Source organism: Salmo salar, chromosome ssa21 (assembly GCF_905237065.1).
Source record: "Salmo salar chromosome ssa21, Ssal_v3.1, whole genome shotgun sequence".
NCBI classification, from domain to species: Eukaryota; Metazoa; Chordata; class Actinopteri; order Salmoniformes; family Salmonidae; genus Salmo; species Salmo salar.
The window spans coordinates 53,440,361-53,457,769 of record NC_059462.1 but is presented as its reverse complement, the minus strand read 5'-3'; the positions used below and the strand labels follow the sequence as shown (position 1 = coordinate 53,457,769).

The following is a 17,409-nucleotide window of genomic DNA, read 5'->3' as shown; positions in this document are numbered from 1 at the left end:
AGAAGAGAAATAACAGAAATAAGGTTAGAATGAGATCACCATTGAACTGTTCTATATAGAATGTTAAAGATAGATCACCATTGAACTGTTCTATATAGAATGTTAGAATGAGATCACCATTGAACTGTTCTATATAAAATGTTAAAGATAGATCACCATTGAACTGTTCTATATAGAATGTTAGAATGAGATCACCATTGAACTGTTCTATATAGAATGTTAAAAATAGATCACCATTGAACTGTTCTATATAGAATGTTAGAATGAGATCACCATTGAACTGTTCTATATAGAATGTTAAAAATAGATCACCATTGAACTGTTCTATATAGAATGTTAAAGATAGATCACCATTGAACTGTTCTATATAGAATGTTAAAAATAGATCACCATTGAACTGTTCTATATAGAATGTTAGAATGAGATCACCATTGAACTGTTCTATATAGAATGTTAGAATGAGATCACCATTGAACTGTTCTATATAGAATGTTAGAATGAGATCACCATTGAACTGTTCTATATAGAATGTTAAAAATAGATCACCATTGAACTGTTCTATATAGAATGTTAAAAATAGATCACCATTGAACTGTTCTATATAGAATGTTAAAGATAGATCACCATTGAACTGTTCTATATAGAATGTTAAAGATAGATCACCATTGAACTGTTCTATATAGAATGTTAAAAATAGATCACCATTGAACTGTTCTATATAGAATGTTAAAGATAGATCACCATTGAACTGTTCTATATAGAATGTTAGAATGAGATCACCATTGAACTGTTCTATATAGAATGTTAAAAATAGATCACCATTGAACTGTTCTATATAGAATGTTAGAATGAGATCACCATTGAACTGTTCTATATAGAATGTTAAAAATAGATCACCATTGAACTGTTCTATATAGAATGTTAAAAATAGATCACCATTGAACTGTTCTATATAGAATGTTAAAAATAGATCACCATTGAACTGTTCTATATAGAATGTTAGAATGAGATCACCATTGAACTGTTCTATATAGAATGTTAGAATGAGATCACCATTGAACTGTTCTATATAGAATGTTAAAAATAGATCACCATTGAGCTGTTCTATATAGAATGTTAGAATGAGATCACCATTGAACTGTTCTATATAGAATGTTAGAATGAGATCACCATTGAACTGTTCTATATAGAATGTTAGAATGAGATCACCATTGAACTGTTCTATATAGAATGTTAAAAATAGATCACCATTGAAATGTTCTATATAGAATGTTAAAAATAGATCACCATTGAACTGTTCTATATAGAATGTTAGAATGAGATCACCATTGAACTGTTCTATATAGAATGTTAAAAATAGATCACCATTGAACTGTTCTATATAGAATGTTAAAAATAGATCACCATTGAGCTGTTCTATATAGAATGTTAGAATGAGATCACCATTGAACTGTTCTATATAGAATGTTAGAATGAGATCACCATTGAACTGTTCTATATAGAATGTTAAAAATAGATCACCATTGAACTGTTCTATATAGAATGTTAAAAATAGATCACCATTGAACTGTTCTATATAGAATGTTAAAAATAGATCACCATTGAACTGTTCTATATAGAATGTTAAAAATAGATCACCATTGAACTGTTCTATATAGAATGTTAAAAATAGATCACCATTGAACTGTTCTATATAGAATGTTAGAATGAGATCACCATTGAACTGTTCTATATAGAATGTTAGAATGAGATCACCATTGAACTGTTCTATATAGAATGCTAGAATGAGATCACCATTGAACTGTTCTATATAGAATGTTAAAAATAGATCACCATTGAACTGTTCTATATAGAATGTTAAAGATAGATCACCATTGAACTGTTCTATATAGAATGTTAAAAATAGATCACCATTGAACTGTTCTATATAGAATGTTAGAATGAGATCACCATTGAACTGTTCTATATAGAATGTTAAAAATAGATCACCATTGAACTGTTCTATATAGAATGTTAAAAATAGATCACCATTGAACTGTTCTATATAGAATGTTAAAAATAGATCACCATTGAACTGTTCTATATAGAATGTTAAAGATAGATCACCATTGAACTGTTCTATATAGAATGTTAAAAATAGATCACCATTGAACTGTTCTATATAGAATGTTAGAATGAGATCACCATTGAACTGTTCTATATAGAATGTTAGAATGAGATCACCATTGAACTGTTCTATATAGAATGTTAGAATGAGATCACCATTGAACTGTTCTATATAGAATGTTCAAAATAGATCACCATTGAACTGTTCTATATAGAATGTTACTGTACCAAACCCAGAGATTACAGTATGGATCATCCCACTTTTACAAGAGACAAAATAACATGAGTAGGTGAAAGGCCATGTATGCAGTACTAAACAGAGGAAGGAGTGTAGATGGAGACAGAAGAGACATCAGTAGATGGGAACAGTTTGATGGCCAAGTCTTACCATCTTCTCCATCAGCATTGAAGTCACCGACAGTCACAGAATAACCTGGAAGTAAACATAAAATAAACACCAAACAACCCAGACGATATGGTGCCAGAGGAGTAGAGTACCATTGACGTACTACATTCTACAACAGATCATGCACAGTTTAAGAACATTGCTAAATCATCTGCCACAAAACCCTAAGAGCTCATTAAATTCTTTAACGATAGTTATGAGCCTCTTACAGAGCCAAAACAAGAGCTTCAACACCACTTGAGAAAATGCTAATCAAAATGAACAAACATATAATTATCCAGAAAATGAATATGCCCCACACGGCACTCTATTCCCTATGGGCCCTGGTTAAAAGTAGAGCACTATAGAGGGAATAGGAGGCCGTTTGGGACTCAAGACAACAGGACTTACCTAAATAGCTGTCATCGTACTGAGCACTGGCAGACTTAGTGGTCAGCTGGTTACTGTAAGGAGTGTGATATTGTCTATTGAACCTGGTGATGATCTCAGAAATATCATCACTTATCAGCTGACCTGTGGAAATAACATAGAGCGTCTGCCATATATCACCTTATGTTATTAACAACACGAGGGGTTTCTAGTCCTTAATGACAAAAGGTTATTAAAGCAGGGTCAAGGGGTGAGAGAGGGTTTGTGTAGGTCTAAATTGTGCTTCTGCTTACATTTTTCACAACACAAAAAAATGCTTCAAGGTTCACAGAATGTGAGAATCTAATATATACCGAGTGTACAAAACATTAGGAACACCTTCTACTATTGAGTTGCAGGCTGGCATGGCACCCATACAAATGTTCAAGGTTTTTCAATTCCACCCCTCCCTATTCAAATTCACTCAGTGCCTACCCAGCATAGCAGCAGCCAATGAGCCGCCCCATTACGAACAACTTTGACAGCTTTAAAAAAGGGCTGTATTTGCTCATTTGACTCACAACAGGATGTTACAACTAGCAGCACACCCAAAGGAAAACAACATCTCAGCATTTTCCCTGGGTCAGAGAATCTGTCACAGAATTAAGAGACCACCCAGCTAACAATTCTAGTGAGAGAGAAATGTTTTGTAATGTTACACGGTTCCCATGTTCTCAGAGTACAAGATATTAAATGTCCTAGACACATTTCGTGGGAATGTTGCAAGAACATTCCTGTGTCCAGTTTCCTGAGGGTTAGGAGACAATTCCATCAATGTCCCACCAAACATACACAGAACATGGCTGCTTTGTTCTCAGAACATAAGATATTAATGTTATAGACACATTGCAAGAACATTCCTGTGTCCAGTTGTCAGGACGTCACCTGATGGTCCCAGAGAAAACATCTTGTTACTGTTGCCAAGCCCATCAAGACCCTGATTGGTCAACCACTGTTACCAAGCCCATCAAGGCCCTGATTGGTCAACCACTGTAACTGTTGCCAAGCCCATCAAGGCCCTGATTGGTGAACCACTGTAACTGTTGCCAAGCCCATCAAGGCCCTGATTGGTGAACCACTCTAACTGTTGCCAAGCCCATCAAGGCCCTGATTGGTGAACCACTGTAACTGTTGCCAAGCCCATCAAGGCCCTGATTGGTCAACCATTGTTAACTGTTGCCAAGCCCATCAAGGCTGTGGTGGCCATCAAGACCCTGATTGGTGAACCACTGTAACTGTTGCCAAGCCCATCAAGGCCCTGATTGGTCAACCACTGTAACTGTTGCCAAGCCCATCAAGGCCCTGATTGGTCAACCATTGTTAACTGTTGCCCAGCCCATCAAGGCCCTGATTGGTGAACCACTGTTACTGTTGCCAAGCCCATCAAGGCCCTGATTGGTGAACCACTGTTACTGTTGCCCAGCCCATCAAGGCCCTGATTGGTGAACCACTGTTACTGTTGCCCAGCCCATCAATGCCCTGATTGGTGAACCACTGTTACTGTTGCCAAGCCCATCAAGGCCCTGATTGGTTGGTGAACTTCTTGGTTCACGGCATTCAGATCTACGTCGACATGTCCATCTCAGTTATCAGTTCATTCGAATATTCGAGAGCTTGGGACAATCAAGCATTTTTTTTGGTTATTTACATTTACATTTAAGTCATTTAGCAGACGCTCTTATCCAGAGCGACTTATTGACATCAGCCTTGTTCTGTACAATGTTCTCTCCCTATATAGCAATCTAAATACCACCAATTCATGTTGTTAAGTTCAGAAGAATAGAAGATAATAAGGCAGAGATGCAAAGAAAAAGCCATATCTCAGACTGGCCAATAAAAATAAATGACTAATATGGGCAAAAGAACACAGACACTGGACAGAGGAACTCTGCCTAGAAGGCCAGCATCCTGGAGTCTCCTCTTCACTGTTGACGTTGAGACTGGTGTTTTGCAGGTACTATTTAATGAAGCTGCCAGTTGAGGACTTGTGAGGTGTCTGTTTCTCAAACTAGACACTAATGTACTTGTCCTCTTGCTCGGTTGTGCACCGGGGCCTCCCACTCCTCTTTCTATTCTAGTTAGAGCCAGTTTGCGCTGTTCTGTGAAGGGAGTAGTACACAGCGTTGTATGGGATCTTCAGTTTTTGGGGGAATTTCTCACATGGACTAGCCTTCATTTCTCAGAACAAGAATAGACTGATGGGTTTCAGAAGAAAGGTCTTTGTTTATGGCCATTTTGAGACTGTAATCGAACCCACAAATGCTGATGCTCCAGATACTCAACTAGTCTAAAGAAGGCCAGTTTTATTACTTCTTTAATCAGGACAACAGTTTTCATCTGTGCTAACATAATTGCAAAAGGGTTTTCTAATGATCAGTTAGCCTTTTAAAATGATAAACTTGGATTAGCTAACACAACATGGCATTGGAACACAGGAATGATGGTTGCTGATAGTGGGCCTCTGTACGTCTATATAGATATTCCATTAAAAAAAAAATCAGCCATTTACAGTTTCAATAGTCATTTACAACATTAACAATGTCTACATTGCATTTCTGATCAATTTTAAGTTATTTTAATGGACAAACAAATTTGCTTTTCTTTCAAAAACAAGGACATTTCTAAGTGACCCCACACTTTTGAACGGTAGTGTAGAAGTCTAGGAAGCTGAGCATCTCAAAGATACAGTTGAAGTCAGAAGTTTACAGACACCTAAATAAAATATATTTAAACTCAGTTTTTCACAATTCCTGACATTTAATCCTAGTAAAAATTCCCTGTCTTGGGTCAGTTAAGATCACCACTTTATTTTAAGAATGTGAAATGTTAGAATAATAGTACAGAGAATGATTTATTTCAGCTTTTATTTCTTTCATCACATTCCCAGTGGGTCAGAAATTTACATACACTCAATTAGTATTGGGTAGCATTGCCTTTAAATTGTTTAACTTGGGTCAAACTTTTCATGTAGCCTTCCACAAGCTTCCCACAATAAGTTGGGTGAATTTTGGCCCATTCCTCCTGACAGAGCTGGTGTAACTGAGTCAGGTTTGTAGGCCTCCTTGCTCGCACACGCTTTTTCAGTTCTGCCCACACATTTTCTACAGAATTGAGGTCAGGGCTTTGTGATGGCCACTCCAATACCAAGCCATTTTGCCACAACTTTGGGTCATTGTCCATTTGGAAGATTCATTTGCGACCAAGCTTTAACTTCCTGACTGATGTCTTGAGATGTTGCTTCAATATATCCACATAATTCTCCTTCCTCATGATGCCATCTATTTTGTGAAGTGCACCAGTCCCTCCTACAGCAAAGCACCCACACAACATGATGCTGCCAACCCCGTGCTTCACGGTTGGGATGGTGTTCTTCGGCTTGCAAGCCTCCCCCTTTTTCCTCCAAACATAACGATGGTCATTATGGCGAACAGTTCTATTTTTGCTTCATCTGACCAGAGGACATTTCTCCAAAAAGTACGATCTTTGTCCCCATGTGCATTTGCAAATCATAGTCTGACTTTTTTATGGCGGTTTTGGAGCAGTGGCTTCTTTCTTGCTGAGCGGCCTTTCAGGTTATGTCGACATAGGACTCATTTTACTGTGGATATTGATAGTTTTTACCTGTTTCCTCCAGCATCTTCACAAGGTCCTTTGCTGTTGTTCTGGGATTGATTTGCACTTTTCGCACCAAAGTACGTTCATCTCTAGGAGACAGAACTCGTCTCCTTCCTGAGCGGTATGACGGCTGCGTGGTCCCATGGTGTTTATACTTGCGTACTATTATTTGTACAGATGAACGTGGTACCTTCAGGCGTTTGGAAATTGCTCCCAAGGATGAACCAGACTTGTGGAGGTCTGCAATTTTTGTCTGATTTCTTTTGATTTTCCCATGATGTCAAGCAAATAGGCACTGAGTTTGAAGGTAGGTCTTGAAATACATCCACAGGTACACCTCCAATTGACTCAAATTATGTCAATTAGCTTATCAGAAGCTTCTAAAGCCATGACACCATTTTCTGGAATTCTCCAAGCTGTTTAAAGGCACAGTCAACTTAGTGTATGTAAACTTCTGACCCACTAGTAGATGTCCTAACCAACTTACCAAAACTATAGTTTATTAACAAGAAATTTGTGGAGTGGTTGAAAAAGAGTTTTAATGACTTCAACCTAAGTGTATGAAAACTTCAGACTTCAACTGTAACTCTATCGTCTTCCTGAAATCAACACCACATACTGTTATACCATGTTGAACCACATACTGTTATGCCATGTTGAACCACATACTGTTATGCCATGTTGAACCACATACTGTTATGCCATGTTGAACCACATACTGTTATACCATGTTGAACCACATACTGTTATACCATGTTGAACCACATACTGTTATGCCATGTTGAACCACATACTGTTATACCATGTTGAACCACATACTGTTATGCCATGTTGAACCACATACTGTTATACCATGTTGAACCACATACTGTTATACCATGTTGAACCACATACTGTTATGCCATGTTGAACCACATACTGTTATGCCATGTTGAACCACATACTGTTATGCCATGTTGAACCACATACTGTTATACCATGTTGAACCACATACTGTTATGCCATGTTGAACCACATACTGTTATGCCATGTTGAACCACATACTGTTATACCATGTTGAACCACATACTGTTATACCATGTTGAACCACATACTGTTATGCCATGTTGAACCACATACTGTTATGCCATGTTGAACCACATACTGTTATGCCATGTTGAACCACATACTGTTATGCCATGTTGAACCACATACTGTTATACCATGTTGAACCACATACTGTTATACCATGTTGAACCATGTATTCATGATACAGCACTTCCTTAACCATGTATGTATGTTTGGTGGGACGTTGATGGAATATTCTCCTAACCCCTCAGAAAACTGGACACGTGAATGTTCTTGTAACGTTCCCATGAAACGTGTCTAGAACATTTAATATCATATGTTCTGAGAACATAGCAACCACGTTCTTGGTAAGTTCTATTTGACATTAAGGGAATGGTCTCTGGGAAACATTCCTTGCACATCACAGGAACATATTCCTATGAGACTCTTAAGGGAATGTTCTCTAAAGTTGTGGGAGCGTTTGTTGTTAGCTGGGCAGTCACTCCTGCAAGCCAGTGTCATGATCTCACAGACTACTGCTCACTTGTCAGCCTAAGAGCTGCATTGACCACAGCTAAATTTAGGCAGTCAAAGCATTACTGCATTGACAACAGCTATAGTTAGGCAGTCAAAGCATTACTGCATTGACAACAACTATAGTTAGGGAGTCAAAGCATTACTGCATTGACAACAACTATAGTTAGGGAGTCAAAGCATTACTGCATTGACAACAGCTATAGTTAGGCAGTTAAAGCATTACTGCATTGACAACAGCTATAGTTAGGCAGTTAAAGCATTACTGCATTGACAACAGCTATAGTTAGGGAGTCAACGCATTACTGCATTGACAACATCTATAGTTAGGCAATCAAAGCATCACCACAAATTCCCTGAATCACTACATGCCTCATCTCAGAGGAGAGCCACACAGAGCACAGTGTGTCTGATAATACCCTGGAATAACAGACCTGCTCAGTAAATATATAGAATTACACATCACTTACCTTGACCTGCTCAGTAAATATATAGAATTACACATCACTTACCTTGCCAGTAGAAACTACCAGGGCCTCCAACAACCACCCTGTTATTCTGTTGGAGAGAGAGAGAGAGAGAGAGAGAGAGGAGAGAGAGAGAGAGCCAGAGAGAGAGAGAGAGAGCCAGAGAGAGAGAGAGAGAGCCAGAGAGAGAGAGAGAGAGAGAGAGAGAGAGAGAGAGAGAGAGAGAGAGAGAGAGAGAGAGCCGAGAGAGAGAGAGAGCCAGAGAGAGAGAGAGAGAGAGAGAGAGAGAGAGAGAGAGAGAGAGAGAGAGAGAGAGAGAGAGAGAGAGAGAGAGAGAGAGAGAGAGAGAGAGAGAGAGAGAGCCAGAGAGAGAGAGAGAGAGAAAGAAAAAAACAAAATCGAAAAAGATAAAATAAAGAAAAACAAATGTAAAAAGAAAGAAAGAAAGAAAGAAAGAAAGAAAGAAAGAAAGAAAGGGAGAGGAATAAGTTATGTTATTCTGAAAGAAGAAACCAAGACAATAAGATCTGAAATGGAATCCAAGCACCGGAGAATAATAGTTTATAATAATGTTTTTATTTATCTATTGTTGTATGGAACACTGCAAAGTATGCACCTTGACAAGAGGACACAATACACAATACGCACCTTGACAAAGAGGACACAGTACACAATACGCACCTTGACAAAGAGGACACAATACACAATACGCACCTTGACAAAGTCAATACTGAATCCAGCCTGACAGAAGCCTTGTCCCTCTGGAGAGTTGGCTTCTGTTCAGAGTAACACAAACACAGAACGATTTAATAATCTCTCAATGGTAGACCAGGTGGGGTTATCTCAATCTGCAGTTATTGATATAAACAGATATAGAGCCAGTTTCCCAGACAAGATCTAATCCCAGACTACAATGCACTTTTTAATGAAGAATCTCTAGGCTTAATTTGCTGGGTCGAGAGAAAAAAATTAAATAATTCTCAGTCACTTACTAGATCGGCAAGGAGAGTATTCCACGACTTCTACTCCTTTCTTCAGGAAACATGTTCCAACAGGCTCTCTCTCTGACACGCTGTACGTGCTCCACTGGTAGAGAGGAGCACAGGCCTGAGAGAGACATAACACCTCATGAGTACAGTCAACTACAGCAAGGCCAATCAACAGTCACAGAGACTCAATAGACTAGTGGGTAATATCTCATTACAGACTGTTCGCTAGCTAGCGCGCACAAGATTAGGTTCTGGATTCCAAGATAAGGACATGACCGTCCCCAGGATGTGTTAAAAAATTTAAAATACAACGATATACAATCAATACAACAACAGAAATTAGTGTGTGTTAGAGCAGCATTTCCCAAACTCGGCCCTGACAGAGAATTTAATGTTCATTTCTCTACCATAAGCCGCCTCCAACGTCGTTTTAGAGAATTTGAAAGTCAACCAACCAGCCTCACAACCACAGACATTGTGTAACCACGCCAGCCCAGGACATCCACATCCAGCTTCTTCACCTGCCGAATCGTCTGAGACCAGCCACCCGGACAGAGGACGAAAGTGAGGAATATTTATGTCTGTAATAAAGCCCTTTTGTGGGGAGAAAAACCACTCCAACACCACTCCAGCCGACGGTTGGCATTGCGCATGGTGATCTTAAGCTTGTGTGCGGCTGCTCAGCCATGGAAACCCATTTCATGAAGCTCCCGACTAACAGTTCTTAGTAAGTTCGGTAGTGAGTGTTACAACTGAGGACAGATGATTTTTACACGCTTCAGCACTCACTGGTCCCGTTCTGTGACGTTGTGTGGCCTACCACTTCGCGACTGAGCCGTTGTTGCACTCCTAGACGTTTCCACTTCACAATAACAGCATTTACAGTTGACCGGGGGCAGCTCTAGCAAGGCAGAAATTTGATGAACTGACTTGTTGGAAAGGTGGCATCCTATGGCGGTGCCACGTTGAGTCACTGAGCTCTTCAGTACGGGCCATTCTAATGCCAATGTTTGTCTATTGCAAGGCTATGTGCTCGATTGTATACACCTGTTAGCAACGAGTGTGGCTGAAATTGCCAAATCCACTAATTTGAAGAGGTGTTTACGAACTGTACTTTTGTATGTGTGTGTGTAATGTTGGGTTGAAGCTACGGACCCTGAAGCTTGGCTCTCTCATTCATCTCGGGCTTTTGGGAGGGAAGGTGGACAATGAGCCTGTCGTAGAGGATGTAAGCAATGTTCTCATGCTCTCTGTCAGCTTGAGAGCTGGGATAAATTATTTCCGCCACTGGCACACAGCTTCAGAGAAATCCTTGTTGAGGAAGATGTTGGTTCCTCTCAAATTCTTGGCTCTCTCCAGAACAGCCATCTTGTCCTTAAACCTCAGGAACTTGACCACTATCGGCCTGGGTCTGTCACCTGGGCTAGTGACAGGTTTTCCAGACCTGTGGGCGTGGCTCCACCTGAATCTTCCTCTGATCCATCTGCAGCTTTTCACTGATAATTTTTCTTCCTTTCTCCTCATACTCCGTCCAGTTCTCATGAGAAGTCTCTGGTATGTCATCCACAACGATGTTATTCCTCCTGGATTGTCCCTCTAGATCCGGCTTTCCCATAAACTGGGTCCTGGGGTCTCACCTTGGTGCACGTTTGAGTTTTTTGCTGATTCAAATCATCATAGCTTGATGATGAGCTGGTTATTTTGAATCAGCTGTATAGTGCTAGGGGGTAAAAAACTAAAACGTACACCCAGGAGGGGCCCCAGGACCGAGTTTATGGGAAACCCGGATCTAGATAGTCTGTTTTCCCAGTCTTTTGTAATACTGATTCACAGACAGTGCTGATGTCATCTCATGTCATCTCTAGTTTGTTGCCCTCTTGCTACAAGTCTCTTTCAGGACAACCACGTCTCCCTGGGGAGAACTGCAAACTGCTATTAAGGTCTTGGACAGTCTCTGGTCAGCTCGTCCATTCTTTTGTTAGTTGAATCAAATCAGTACTTGGACAAATCTCTTTAAAATATGTTCCGGTTGTTGTAACAACTGCTAGTAAAACCCTTTTTAGTTATTTTAAAAGATCCTTCACCTGTGATAGAGAAACACTGCCCTTGCCATAACTCCCACCTTTGGATTGGGATGCCATGGTATCAATGTAGGCTAACGCTGATACTCCACACATTTCCAGATAAGGGGTAGGTTGCAGGGCAGATTTAAACATCAACAAAAAGCAGGGATTTAGACAATCTGCTGTCCCAGCCACAAGGGCTAACCGCACCGCGGGCTGTGTTCAAGCCGTCAAGGAAAACTTGCTAGATTGATAGCTAGGTAGCAGCTACGCTAGCTGCTACGCCAAGCAGCTCTTAAAACTTTTCGTTAGCAAGATCCCTGGATAGATATCCACGTCGCGGGATCCAAATTCAAAAAGGTAAGTAAGCAAACTTTTTCAATATAACTCTTTCTCAGAGACTTTCAAAACAAACAAAACGGGCTCTCCATCATTCAACACGTGATCCAACCATGGAGATAAGGTCCCTTTCTATTGTGTTATTGACTGTACTCTTGTTTATTCCATGTGTAACTCTGTGTTGTTGTTTGTGTCGCACTGCTTTGCTTTATCTTGGTCAGGTCGCAGTTGTAAATGAGAACTTGTTCTCAACTAGCTTACCTGGTTAAATAAAGGAGAAATAAATCAAATAAAAAAATGACACTCACCAGGATGTGTTCCCCATGTGACCGTACCGTGGCTCCAAACCACTGGTTGGACTTAAACTCCATCTGGAGCCCCTCGTTATTCTTACGATCATCTGTGAGGGAGAAATCATTGTGGTTTTAAATGAAGAAACACCATCACTTTAGGGGTGCCTGCTTGAAAGAACCTCTACTCTGTGTTTTCATTATGGCACAACTTTCTTTTTTTTTAAATGTACCCCTGTTAAACAAGCATTTATTCTTGTCAAGTCAAGGTACTCCTTCCCTGTTTCAGTCCCTTTTCTTCCATTTGCTGCCTAATGAACATGACCCAGTTTAGGCTGAAAACAACGTTGAATTGCATAGAATTCTTTTGGATTAGGAAAGTTTCCTCTCACGACCTCTACAAACCAGAATGCTATATAAAATTATACTTTACCGGTTGTCCGTGTGGTTGGTCCTTTTGCAGGTAGGAATGTGAGACAAAATGTCCACAGAGTAGTTTTATCAACCCGACCATCAGTATGCTGGTCTGTACATCGTTTTGTATTTCTGGTTTTCATTTTCAATACTGATGACAAACACTTGCACAATATGGCCGAGCCGAACCAAACAGAAAACACTTCCAGCTGATTGTGAGGAAACATGCTTCGATCGACTACATTCGGCAATTGCGTCAACAGATTGAAAATACAAGCGACAGAACCTACCGGCACCGCAAAAAGTCGGGTTAAACAACACTTTCCTGTGGATACTCTATCTCCACCTCCTGCCAAAAGGACCAACAACATGTACAACCGGTAAAGTATAACTTTATATAGCATTCTGTCTTGTAGAGACTATTGTCTTTTTTTTACAGCTACTTCTTCTGGACAGATAATAATGGAGTTACCATGGTAACCGATAAAGGAACAAGGTTGAATCCTATTACACAGGTTCAGACACCTGCCACATATGGCAGGGGTCTACAGTCCATTACGGATTAGAAAGGAAGACCCAACCGTGACCTGCCCAACAATGCCTCTCTACCAGATGAACTCAATACATTTTATCCATGTTTCAACAAAAAAACAACACAGAGCCGTGCATGAGGGCCCCTGCTGACCCAGAGGACTGGGTGATCTCGCTCTCCAAGGCCGACCTGAGTAAGGTTTTTAATCAGGTCAACACTCGTAAAAGCCTCATGGCCGGACGGTATTTCAGGGCATGTTTTCAGAGCATGCTCAGAACAGCTGGCAGATATATACACAGTCATTTCCAACCTATCCTTGTCCCAGTCTGTAATCCCCACATCTCAAGATGACCACCATCATTCCTGTTCCTAAGAACTCTGAGGCCTTATACCACAATGACTAACCACCCTGTATCATTCACATCTGTAATCATGAAGTGCTTTGAGAGGCTGGTTATGGCAACACATTAACTCCATCATCCCAGACACCCTTGAGACCCACTCTAATTTGAATACCGCACCAACAGATCCATAGATGACGCAATCTCAATTGCACTCAACACTGCCCTCACCCACCTAGATAAGAGGAATGCCTATGTGAGAATGCTGTTCATCGACTACAGCTCAGCGTTCAACACCATTGTCCATCTCCAAGATTGTCACCAAGCTTAGGACTCTGGGTCTGAACACCTCCCTCTGCAACTGGATCCTGGGCTTCCTGACGGCCGACCCCAGGTGGTGAGGAGTAGGCAAGGAGCTGATCGTGGACAATAGGAAACGGGGGGGGGGGCGAGCACACCTCCATCCACATCGACGGGGCTGTAGTGGAGCTTCAAGTTCCTTGGTGTCCAAATCACACACACAAAAAGACCTCAGGAGGTGGAAAAAGTTTGGCATGGGCCCTCAAATCCTGAAAAGGTTCTACAGCTGTACCTTTGAAAGCATATTGACTGCCGCACAGCAAGAGGTACCAGTGCATCAAGTCTGACACCAACAGACTCTTGAACAGCTTCTATCCCCAAGCAATACGACTGATTAAATAACTAACAAAATAGCTACACGGACCGAGTTCACCTTGTTTTTTTTATTGATCTTTTATTTCAGTATTTTGAACTGTCTCTATGCACACTCACAGGGCCCTACACACTCACACAAACACTCACTCCATCATCTGATCACTCACACATAATATGCACATAAATGTATACTGACTCTACAAACCCACTCACATACAAGCTGCTGCTGCTACTGTGTTTAACTTACATCCTGTTGTCTAGTCTCCTTACCCCAATACATATCTACCTCCATCACACCAGTATCCCTGTCCCCTTACCCCAATACATATCTACCTCCATCACTCCAGTATCCCTGTCACCTTACCCCAATACATATCTACCTCCATCACACCAGTATCCCTGTCCCCTTACCCCAATACATATTTACCTCCATCACACCAGTATCCCTGTCCCCTTACCCCTATACATATCTACCTCCATCACTCCAGTATCCCTGTCAACTTACCCCTATACATATCTACCTCCATCACTCCAGTATCCCTGTCCCCTTACCCCTATACATATCTACCTCCATCACTCCAGTATCCCTGTCCCCTTACCCCTATACATATCTACCTCCATCACTCCAGTATCCCTGTCCCCTATACATATCTACCTCTATCACTCCAGTATCCCTGTCCCCTATACATATCTACCTCCATCACTCCAGTATCCCTGTCCCCTTCCCCCTATACATATCTACCTCCATCACTCCAGTATCCCTGTCCCCTATACATATCTACCTCTATCACTCCAGTATCCCTGTCCCCTATACATATCTACCTCCATCACACCAGTATCCCTGTCCCCTTACCCCTATACATATCTACCTCCATCACTCCAGTATCCCTGTCCCCTTACCCCAATACATATCTACCTCCATCACTCCAGTATCCCTGTCCCCTTACCCCTATCTACCTCCATCACTCCAGTATCCCTGTCCCCTTACCCCTATACATATCTACCTCCATCACTCCAGTATCCCTGTCCCCTTACCCCGATACATATCTACCTCCATCACTCCGTGTATCCCTGTCCCCTTACCCCTATACATATCTACCTCCATCACTCCAGTATCCCTGTCCCCTTACCCCGATACATATCTACCTCCATCACTCCAGTATCCCTGTCCCCTTACCCCTATACATATCTACCTCCATCACTCCAGTATCCCTGTCCCCTTACCCCAATACATATCTACCTCCATCACTCCAGTATCCCTGTCCCCTTACCCCAATACATATCTACCTCCATCACTCCAGTATCCCTGTCCCCTTACCCCTATACATATCTACCTCCATCACTCCAGTATCCCTGCACATTGTTAATATGGTATTGGAACTGACTTAAATATTTGCTGTATATAGTATGCTTACTTAGTGTATTTCATATTCTTATTTCTCATGTTTTTTTCTAGTAATATATTGTTACTGATTATTGCAATGTTGGATTTGCAAAAAAGGCATTTCACTGTACTTGTCTATGTGACATTAAAACTTGAAAACAGTCTGATGTTTAGGCAAGACACCGAGTACCCACATAACAAATGGACTGGTTGATGTTTGGTATTCCTGAAGGGAGCAGCAGTGATGAGTTTTCATCAGAGCCTGGAGATTAAACTATATTTTCCCAAGAGGAAATGACTCACAACCAACACCCATTAATACACCGTCTAGCCAATGCAATCTCTGACACACATGTTACTCAATGAGGAGGGACATCCATGAGGCAATGTTTCCCCCTAGTGTAATAGAGTCGGTTATGTTTCCACCTAGTGTAATAGAGTCGGTTATGTTTCCACCTAGTGTAATAGAGTCGGTTATGTTTCCACCTAGTGTAATAGAGTCGGTTACGTTTCCACCTAGTGTAATAGAGTCGGTTATGTTTCCACCTAGTGTAATAGAGTCGGTTATGTTTCCACCTAGTGTAATAGAGTCGGTTATGTTTCCACCTAGTGTAATAGAGTCGGTTATGTTTCCACCTAGTGTAATAGAGTCGGTTATGTTTCCCCCTAGTGTAATAGAGTCGGTTATGTTTCCCCCTAGTGTAATAGAGTCGGTTATGTTTCCCCTAGTGTAATAGAGTCGGTTATGTTTCCCCTAGTGTAATAGAGTCGGTTATGTTTCCCCCTAGCGTAATAGAGTCGGTTATGTTTCCACATAGTGTAATAGAGTCGGTTATGTTTCCCCCTAGTGTAATAGAGTCGGTTATGTTTCCCCCTAGTGTAATAGAGTCGGTTACGTTTCCCCCTAGCGTAATAGAGTCGGTTACGTTTCCCCCTAGCGTAAGAGAGTCGGTTACGTTTCCCCCTAGTGTAATAGAGTCGGTTATGTTTCCACCTAGTGTAATAGAGTCGGTTATGTTTCCCCTAGTGTAATACAGTCGGTTATGTTTCCACCTAGTGTAAGAGAGTCGGTTACGTTTCCCCCTAGTGTAATAGAGTCGGTTATGTTTCCCCCTAGTGTAAGAGAGTCGGTTACGTTTCCCCCTAGTGTAATAGAGTCGGTTATGTTTCCACCTAGTGTAATAGAGTCGGTTATGTTTCCACCTAGTGTAATAGAGTCGGTTATGTTTCCACCTAGTGTAATAGAGTCGGTTATGTTTCCACCTAGTGTAATAGAGTCGGTTATGTTTCCACCTAGTGTAATAGAGTCGGGTTATGTTTCCCCTAGTGTAATAGAGTCGGTTATGTTTCCACCTAGTGTAATAGAGTCGGTTATGTTTCCCCTAGTGTAATAGAATTGGTTATGTTTCCCCTAGTGTAATAGAGTCGGTTATGTTTCCCCCTAGTGTAATAGAGTCGGTTATGTTTCCACCTAGTGTAATAGAGTCGGTTATGTTTCCCCTAGTGTAATAGAGTCGGTTATGTTTCCCCTAGTGTAATAGAGTCGGTTATGTTTCCACCTAGTGTAATAGAGTCGGTTATGTTTCCCCCTAGTGTAATAGAGTCGGTTATGTTTCCCCCTAGTGTAATAGAGTCGGTTATGTTTCCCCCTAGTGTAATAGAGTCGGTTATGTTTCCCCCTAGTGTAATAGAGTCGGTTATGTTTCCCCTAGTGTAATAGAGTCGGTTATGTTTCCCCCTAGTGTAATAGAGTCGGTTATGTTTCCCCTAGTGTAATAGAGTCGGTTATGTTTCCACCT

The 17,409-nt window shown here is 41.0% G+C and overlaps 1 protein-coding gene across 1 annotated transcript in view; it reads right to left on the bottom strand.

Moving 5' to 3' along the window:
- The window catches only part of LOC106582518 (integrin alpha-V), a 67,072-nt gene that overhangs the window by 34,020 nt on the left and 15,643 nt on the right, over positions 1-17,409 (bottom strand). Inside the window, exons 3-8 of the mRNA XM_014165693.2 lie at positions 12,283-12,374; positions 9,576-9,690; positions 9,298-9,359; positions 8,629-8,674; positions 2,903-3,025; positions 2,495-2,539 (exon numbers count right to left, since the gene is read on the bottom strand). Coding sequence (XP_014021168.1) covers positions 2,495-2,539; positions 2,903-3,025; positions 8,629-8,674; positions 9,298-9,359; positions 9,576-9,690; positions 12,283-12,374 — 483 coding nt within the window. The remainder of the gene's footprint in view (positions 1-2,494; positions 2,540-2,902; positions 3,026-8,628; positions 8,675-9,297; positions 9,360-9,575; positions 9,691-12,282; positions 12,375-17,409) is intronic.